Source organism: Dermacentor silvarum, chromosome 10 (assembly GCF_013339745.2).
Source record: "Dermacentor silvarum isolate Dsil-2018 chromosome 10, BIME_Dsil_1.4, whole genome shotgun sequence".
Taxonomy (NCBI): Eukaryota; Metazoa; Arthropoda; class Arachnida; order Ixodida; family Ixodidae; genus Dermacentor; species Dermacentor silvarum.
In genome coordinates, this window is record NC_051163.1 from 152,651,033 (window position 1) to 152,660,172 (window position 9,140).

At 47.5% G+C, this 9,140-nt stretch overlaps 1 protein-coding gene across 1 annotated transcript; it reads left to right on the top strand.

The window, feature by feature from the left end:
• The first annotated feature begins 927 nt into the window (after positions 1 to 927).
• On the top strand, positions 928 to 6,238 carry LOC119431083 (uncharacterized). The gene is made up of 2 exons (XM_049656822.1): positions 928 to 1,222; positions 6,142 to 6,238. The coding sequence occupies exons 1-2, from the start codon at positions 967 to 969 to the stop codon at positions 6,153 to 6,155; spliced, it is 270 nt and encodes an 89-aa protein (XP_049512779.1). The 5' UTR covers positions 928 to 966; the 3' UTR covers positions 6,156 to 6,238.
• Positions 6,239 to 9,140: the final 2,902 nt, after the last annotated feature.

Sequence of the window (9,140 nt, forward strand, 5' to 3'; positions counted from 1 at the left end):
AGAGGCTACCATCATAATAAACATGCACGGCATTGTTGACATTGTAGCATCGCCTCAGCGGGTCAAGATACGATTTGTTGCCCTTTTTGCACAAAAGCACGCGTCTCAATTGTGCGAAATTAGGGCACCACAGCTGCACCACTCGTTTCAAGCACAGTACTTGAACCACACATTCAGCGCTGAACCGTGGGCGGTCGACGCAGTCACATTTTTGTGACTTGTAGAGAGCAGCACATCCCTCGACGTCTGTTATACAAAGGCGGACACGGCGACACCACATCGCGGTTCGCTGAACTGCGCTGCCGAGGCGCTACGCCACTTCGACATTTCAATCGTCACCACCTCCGCATTGTCAAGGAACACGGATCACACAACGCAGGTTCTGTATTGCCCGTCCTCACCGAGGCCAAAGCCGCACTGCCACACAAGCACTACTCACGGCTTTCCGCCAAGTAAGACAGAACCTACAACAAATACACAAGCAACGCAAGCACAATCACACACGCAAGTTGAACAACGCGCGGTCGGCGCGGGCCAGAGAACGATCACACCGAGAACGAACACGCCGTCGCATGCCGTCGTCGCTTGGCGTCACCATCGTGCCTTCTCAAAAGTCCCTAAATCATCGTGTCCCTAGGTGCCTAGGATCGAGTCACGTGAGAGATTTTTGTACGACATTTAGACGCACGCCGTTTCGCCGCAGCTCGGCTGGACCGAGCTGCGGCGAAACAATAGAAGGCAGCACCCACGTGACCCTGCGTTCCCGGATGTTGGTTCCCTAAGTTGGTCTCCAACTGCAAAGTACCTAGTGTGTCACGTGATTAGGGAGGTTCTTTCCCTGTGTTGTGGGCCACTCAACGACCCATGTGCTCGCAGTGACACGAAACCACGTGCTTGCAACGCCGCAATGGCATCTATAAATACGACTGCTCGCTGTTCTCTTGTTCTTGCCTACTCCGCTTCGGAATGGCGCAGGTCTGTCATCGAGCTGCCATCGGCGATGACGATCGTCGCTGTGAATTTTGCAGCAAACTATTCACCCAGAGGAAGAACATGCTGCAACACATCAGGAACATCCACAAAGTGGCCGTGGATGTCAAGGAATTGATGAAATGCGACGTATGTGGCACTGCCGTGCCTACAATGGAGTATTCGGAGCACCACATCGCTGCGCACAACTTCGACGCTGAGTACGCGCACATGGTGTTCCGGAACGATAAGGGTGAGAAACAGTAAATTTTTTTTTAATTTCTTGTTGCGCTATATACCCCAAAAAGCAATTGCTTATGCCTCGCGGTTTTGTTTTCTCTCACTGTTTCGCGAAGAACAGCATATGCGCAGGTGCCTAATCAATTCCCATGGTGTATTTAGAAGTTTGTATCCTCATTAAATATAAATTTCGTTTGTCCAATTCAGCTAGTTAGTCATGTGTGCGCGCTTTCCGCGGTACACTACATACGTTTGGCATGGTCTGCTTACAACATTCCTGAATAGCACGTACAGTTGTCAGCAGCTCATGGTCGCCCGGCGTATTGTGGGAAAATTCTTTAATAGTGCATTTCATAGAAGAGAGCGAAGTTTGATGTGCGCACTATCTTTTTTTTTCTTAAGCGAGAGGAGGAATTTGCTCTGCGTTCTGACGTTGCCCTGCACCACGTGCATGGCGTGCATGGCCTAGCCTTCGCCTCAGTGCAGGTCGCATTGCGGCAGAGTCTGGACCACGCTTGAAATTCCGGCTTTTGTGCAAAGCTCGTACATTTGTCAATGCCGCGACCATCTTACATACTATGTGAAATTCACATGGTAGAGTCTTTTGCGTTAAGAGAGAAGGAAAGCAAATCTATTTCTGCCGTTTCCAAAACAAGTGATTATTTGTAAAAGTGTTCAAGAAATGTGACATTGATCAGATCTAATGAAAAAAGTGCACTGGTGTATTTCATGTAGAATAACGTGGAACCTGACGTTTCTGCAATCATTATTGTTTTCACTGAGAGAAGGGATTCGCGCTGTTCTGACGTTGTTGTTGCTTCAAAACGAAGTTTGCACCATGTACCGTCAATTCGTCTTTGTCTCATCATAATTGCATTTTGGTGGACGTACAATCTGATGCAATATTAAGGAAGGAGCGAGGATAGATTTGTTTCATATTTGCTTCTTATTAAAACAAGACTACTATGCTAAATTTTCTGAAGTTATGATGCATTGCGATATTAAATTCAATTTTAACTCAAATTTGAACAGGGTCAAGTTGAAGATGAGGGATTAAAATAAATGCTACATTAGCCCATGCCCAAGGCCTTCGAAGTGATTATTTTGGTTTACATCACTCTCTCCCCAAAGTACTTCTATCTGATGCTATTTTGTGCTTTTATTACAAAATTTCATGAATGGAAAGCAAGAGAAGAGGCTAGCCAGAACTGCTGGTTCATTTTGCCAAGGGGTGCCAAAAAGCTGGCCAGTGGAGATACAAGGATTCACTATTACTGTAATAGGTCAGGCGAGGCGAGGAAAAAGGAAGGTCATGGTGACCGTCGGGAGAAAAGTCAGGGAAGCTGCAGGTCTGGTAAGGTGTGTCTTTCATTTATTACTGTCACAAAGGAGGACAGCACTCGGAGTCGGACACCTGAAGGCACCACCATAAAAGTCAGGTATCAAAGAACCCATTATGGTCATAAAGCAGAAATTCAGCACTTGAGAATGAGTGACAAGGAAAAGATCAGCATAGCAGAGGACCTAGAACGAGATGTGCCCATGAAAACCATCCTAAAACGAATAAGAACATCTGTTGCAGCCAAGCTGAGGCCAATGCATTTGGCAGAGCGCTCAAGCCTTCATAACATCAAACGGCAGTTTAGCATTGCTGCTCGTGAGCGTTGTCATGCTAATGAAGCTGTCAGTGTAGACACGTGGGTGCTTGCAATGAAAGAAAAAGGTGAAGCACTTGTCCGCCTATACAAGGCACAAGGTGCAGTAGACCCAAGTGGTACATTTTCTTCAGCAGATTTTGCTCTTGTTCTAATGACAGAGCCTCAGAGGGAGCTACTAGAAGAATTGGGCCCTGCAGGAACTGTATGTCTTGACTCCACACATGGCACTACCGGGTACCAGTTTGAGCTGACCACTCTTCTGGTGGTAGATGAAGTAAGATCAGGTGTGCCTGTAGCTTATTTCATCTGCAACCGCATGAATGAGCTAACTCTTACAGCATTCTTTAAATGTCTGGAGTCTGCCATGGCCAAAAAAGTGGCTGCGAAGACATTTATGTCTGATGATGCCTCGCAATTCTACAAGGCATGGTCCACCGTCATGGGAGCCCCAAACAGAAACTTCTCTGTGCCTGGCATGTGGATAAGAATTGGCGTAAGAAGATACATGAGTGTGTGGAGAAGCAGCTGAGGCCATTTGCCTACCATAGGGTGCGGCTACTTTTAGAATTACCTGAGGAAAAGGAATTTAATGACTATCTTGAAAAATTCCTTGCCAATGAGAAAGAAAAACTGAAGGACTTTGTGAAGTACTTCAAAGACCACTATGCAGTTAGGCCGCAAGAGTGGGCATATTGCTTTAGGATTGATGTAGGTGTCAACACAAACATGCACCTTGAGAGCATGCACAGGACGTTAAAGCATAGTATGCTGGAGGGAAAGCAGAACAAGCGTGTTGACAAACTAATTTCCGCCCTCATGGACTTGACATATCATTTTTTTAATGAAGAGAGCAATCTGGATGATAAAAGGGGCAAAGGGTAAGAAGTTGAGCACAATTGCGAAGAACCACAGGTCTGGCAGGGACATGGCAGCATGTGCCAAATTTAACGAAGATGGCACATGGACTGTGCCATCTCAGTCAATTAAAGGGCTCTCGTATAAAGTGTCAAAAGTGGGAGATGGTGCTTGCTGCCATTTGAGGTGCAAGGAATGCGCAGTGTGTGTGCATACTTACACGTGCACTTGCAATGACCGTCTTGTACACTGAACAGTGTGCAAGCACATTCACTGTGTGGTCATCGCTAATCCAATCAGCAGTGACAAGAGCCATGAGAGCTCACCCGAAGAATCATGCGACACAAACCAGGCACTGCACCTTGTGCAGAGTATAACAAAGCTGGAGGCAGCCAAAGCAGTGTCAAGCTCGGCACTCTTTACAGCGAAAATGGAGTCAGTGAGACAAACAATATCAGATGGTGAAGTCTCCGAGGAAGTAGCTAAAAAGGCAAACAAGTTGTTTGAGCCAGTCTTCGCGCTTGTTGAAAGTGACCGAAAAAGAAAGATGCCAGACGATTCGAATGAACCAGCCAACAAAAAAGTTGTGCATCAATTAAGATTTCACTCTACAAGAAACCCTAGATTGTCCCAGCCATCATCTAGCCTTTCAAGGCCCACTGAAGCTCAAAAGGAAGTCCTTAAACTGCAGCTTATGGACAGCAACATAGAAACTGAAGAGATAACCACGTCAGTAGGGCACGATTACTGGTAACAAGCCTGCAGTGCACTGAGGAAGAGAGAAGTGGTGCAGTAGTGTTGTGCTGTCATGCCTTATTGAAGCAGGTTGAAGGCTCGCATGCTAACAAGTCGTGACCATCTGTTCTTGTATGTGGTGTGCAGCCATATGTCACAGCTGGATGGTATGTGTGTTAGAGCACGAGAGATGCCTCCATGCTTGTCATATGAGCTGCTGGTAAGTATGTCTGTGACAATAGGTACAGACCCAGAGCTTGTCTCTGGTATGTGGCTATGTGGCAGCTGCTGGATGGTACGTGTGTTAGAGCACGAGAGGTGCCTCCATGCTTGTCATATGAGCCCCTGGTAAGTATGTGTGTACTGTGTAAATAAATGTAAGGAAGTGCATTTTATGGCGTGTAATGTTTCAGTGTGCGAAAGCCTCCAAGGTGTTTTGCAACTTACAAATTCGTGTAATGCTTCTTAGCGCAGTGGTTAAGGTGTTGCATATCTGAGCTCGAGCTTGCGGGTTCAATCCTAGCCAAGGTGGCTGCATTTCAGTGGTAGTGAAATGCAACAAAAACACTTGTGTATTTAGATTCACGTGCACGTTACAGAACCCCAGGTGGTCAAAATTAATGCCAGAGTCCCACACCACGGCATGCCTCATAATTAGATCTAGATATTGCGTTCAGTGTGATTTTTTTCACTGCCTATTTGAATAATCTTTCACTTTTCAGATTCCGAAAATAGAGGGTGCCTGCTGTGGTGTTGTATGCAGTCTTAGGAAAATTTGCTCTGGTCGTGAGCACTCGGTTAAATCTTCTGCAGACAGGTGTCATAATGATTGAAAAGACTATGCAGAAAACTTTAGGCCACTTTATATATTAAATCGGTTATATATAGCATCTCTTATGGTGGGGGGGGGGGGGCATCTCTAACTTGAGTAGGCATAACAATTGGCAATGCTTGCTTATACATGTTTAAATGTTTTTTTTTCTTTTTATCGTTACTACTTCTTGGAAGAATAACCTACAACAGTGCCCCTACCTTCTCCTTCGCTGTCTCCCCATGTCTTTCCTACACTTCAACTTTCCTCACTCGACGCACTAACTTATTCTCCTCGTCATCCCACATTGAGGGTGCAGGAGAGTGAGCTAAGCTTACATAAACTCTGCTGAGTTTGCGACACTGACGAAGACGCAAATCTTTGTTGAAGTGTTCGCTCCAGCTACATTCCTCTTCCAAATACTGTTTATCACTTCAAGCCTTCATATTACTGTGAGCTTCTGTCTTGTTTATCAACAGCCATAACTGTTGGACAAATAAAGTTTATTCCTATCCTGTCTTGTTTAACAGTTCTAATGGTCATACTATTTATTACTGTCAATAACCAGCATACATATAGCACTGCAACGTGCTGTTTACAAGCTGTGCTAGTTTCCACTTCCCTTGTGATAACTACTCCTTTATCAAAAGCTTTCAAATATTGCCAATGATGACCACTACCTTGACAACCACTATAAGTGTTAATGTCGGCATGGGACTGAGGCTTTTCCGTGAAAAGAAAAGCTATCGCTTGCTCATATTACGTGGCTGACATAGTTTTTACTGTAATTGTAATTGATTTGTCGACTGCACTGCGAAGTGTTTGTTTCTGTGAATATGTGCTGGCCTGATTCCTCTTGTTCATGCATTTCAGATCTTGTGCTATGAGATGAGGAGGTGTAAAGTAAAACCTCGCTGTAGATTTCACAATTGACTGCTTCTAAGGAACCACTCAAAGGTTGGAGATGAAGCATTACATGCCCGCAGGGGCGTCTGCGTAAGCAGGCGTTTGGTTTGTTGCGACACCACGGACCCGAGCACATGAGGGTTGGAGCCTCCCGCGTGTAGCCGTGCGCGGCTTAGCCGTGTCTGGGGAAAGGGGGATCCTGGGGGCTGAGCCGATGCTGGGTGTTCGGACCTTTATGGCCCCCCGGCGGAGGCAACACACCCCTTTGGCCTCTGCTTCACATAGACGGCACCCCCGGACTGACCCACCCGGGGGAAATCGGCAGTCGCCTTTTCCTGTCTTCCTCTCCAATCTTCGTCTTTTTCTCCCGCTTTTCATCTTTCCTGTCTTCTCATCTTTTCTATTCACTTCCACTTTTCCTGGCGGAAAGGGTTAACCAGGTGTGGCTGTCCTACCTTGGGTATACCATATTGGGTTATAGTAACGGCATACTGCTGGCGCTGTGCAGACTTGTTTATATGTTCTGCCACGTCCCCTTGTTGGGCTCCGTGGTGGGTGGCAGACGCCGTTGCCGAATAAATCACTTATTTCCATGGGAACCTCAAACCCCTTTTCTACCGATCGTGCCTCGAAAAGGGTACGCACCGACGCAACCTCGCTATTCTGGCCCAAAAACAAAGAAACTTTCCCCAAATTCCACGTCCTTCACTGTGAGCAGTCATCTACGAAAGCTAGAGCAATTTCCCCATTTCTTGTGACCAAGTGCCTAAAAGAGACCATTGGAGCTGGTTATAAGGTAACAAAGATGTCAAGTGGAGATTTGCTCCTCGAACTCAAAGACAAGGAACAACACAACAAACTCGCACACCTCGTAGCTTTTGGTAACATACCTGTTTCTGTGAGCGTACATCGAACTATGAACACAGTGAAAGGCGTGGTATCATATGAAGACTTAATGACATTGAATGAAGAAGAACTCCTGGATGGATGGAAGGACCAAGGCGTAATCCACGTGCAGCGCATCAAAATCAGGCGGAATGACATCGAAATCCCAACAAAGCACTTAATACTCACTTTCAACTCAACTACTTTACCTGAGACTCTCGAAACCGGCTATGTAAAACTTCATGTTCGAGCTTATATTCCAAACCCGCGACGTTGCTTCAAATGTCAGAGATTTGGTCACGCATCCCAGAGCTGCAGAGGGCAGCTTATTTGCGCAAAGTGCGGCACAACCGCTCACTCTGCTGACGACTGCAATAATGATGAGCTACATTGTGCGAACTGCGACGGCAGTCACCCTGCATACTCCAGAGCTTGTCCAGCCTGGAAGAAAGAAAAGGAAATAATTACAGTAAAAGTTCAGGAGAATATAACATTCCGTGAAGCTCGACAACGGATCTCATCATTATTGTCACTGAAAACATCCTTCGCCGAAGTGGTGCAACGGGGGGCGGCACCACAACGGCCTCTGGCGGTAGCCCGGACCACGCCTAGCGTGCCGAGGCTAACGCCACCCGCCCCTAAGGTGGGAGCAGCCAACGCTGCCCTGCCATCTCTCAAAGTGTCCACACCAGTGGCCTCTACAAGCTCCGGCAGCAGCCAGGCCACTGCAGAGGCCACAGGGGTCCTGTCGACCTCCGGTACGGTGGGGACGAAGACTTCGTCGCTCGAGACGAAGTCTACGCGACGCACACATCGCTCTTTGGAGCGGGTGTCCAGTGCCTCGCAAGAGGCTATGGACACCAGTCCAAGCCAAACGGCGCAGGTAGCGTCGAAGGAGCGGCGAGGTTCTCTTGACCGCTCCAAAAAAGACAAAACACCAATTACAGGGCCTGACAAAGGCCTTGTAAAGTAAAGTCACTCTCCTCCCTTTTCAGACACACAGCGCCTTTTATTTTCATCCAACATGAACACAATAATGCAGTGGAATGTTAGAGGACTAATCCACAACTTAGACGACATCCAAGAACTTATCAATAAATTTAATCCAAAGGTGCTGTGTGTTCAAGAAACGCACCTAAACTCCAGAAACACCAACTTCCTACGTCAGAATATTGTTTTCCGAAGAGATCGCGAGGATTCTGTCACATCATCTGGTGGTGTGGCCATCATACACGACAGAAGTGTTGGCTGTCAGCCACTTCCACTCAAAACGGCACTTGAGGCGGTAGCCGTTCGCGCTGTACTTCTGGGTAAACTCGTCACCATTTGCTCGCTCTACATACCCCCACATTATCCTTTACACAAGCATGAATTTCAGTCATTTATAGATGAATTAGCAGAACCTTACCTCGTTCTTGGCGATTTGAATGCACACAGCAGCTTCCCGCAGGGGCGTCTGCGCAAGCAGGCGTTTGGTGAGTTGCGCCACCACGTACCCGAGCACAAGAGGGTTGGACCCTCCCACGTTTAACCGTGCGTGGCTTAGCCGTGTCCGGGGAAAAGGGGATCCTGGGGGTTGAGCCGAAGCCGGGTGTTCGGACCTTTAAGGCCCCTCGGCGGAGGCAACACACCCCTTTGGCCTCTGCTTCACGTAGACGGCACCCCCGGACTGACCCGCCCGGGGGAAACCGGTAGTCGCCTTTTCCTATCTCTCTCTAGCATCATCTTCGTCTTTCCCTTCCACTTTTAATCTGTCCTGTCCTCTCATCTTTTCCATTCACTTCGACTTTTCCTGGCGGCAAGGGTTAACCTGGTGTGGCTGTCCTACCTTGGGTTACCATATTGGGTTATAGCAACGGCATACTGCTGGCGCTGTGCAGAGTTGTCTCTATGTTCTGCCACGTCCCCTTGTTGGGCTCCGCGGTGGGTGGCAGACGCCGTTGCCGAACAAGTAGTTTCTATCCATGGGATCCCCGAACCCTTTCTCAACCGATCGTGCCTCGAAAAGGGTACGCACCGATGCAACATCACTATTCTTGCCCAAAAACAACGAACGTTTCCCGAAATTCCACGTCCTCCAC

Bases quoted from the DNA above. Each gene is read 5' to 3' on its own strand.
- LOC119431083 (XM_049656822.1), top strand. From the start codon at position 967: ATGGCGCAGGTCTGTCATCGAGCTGCCATCGGCGATGACGATCGTCGC.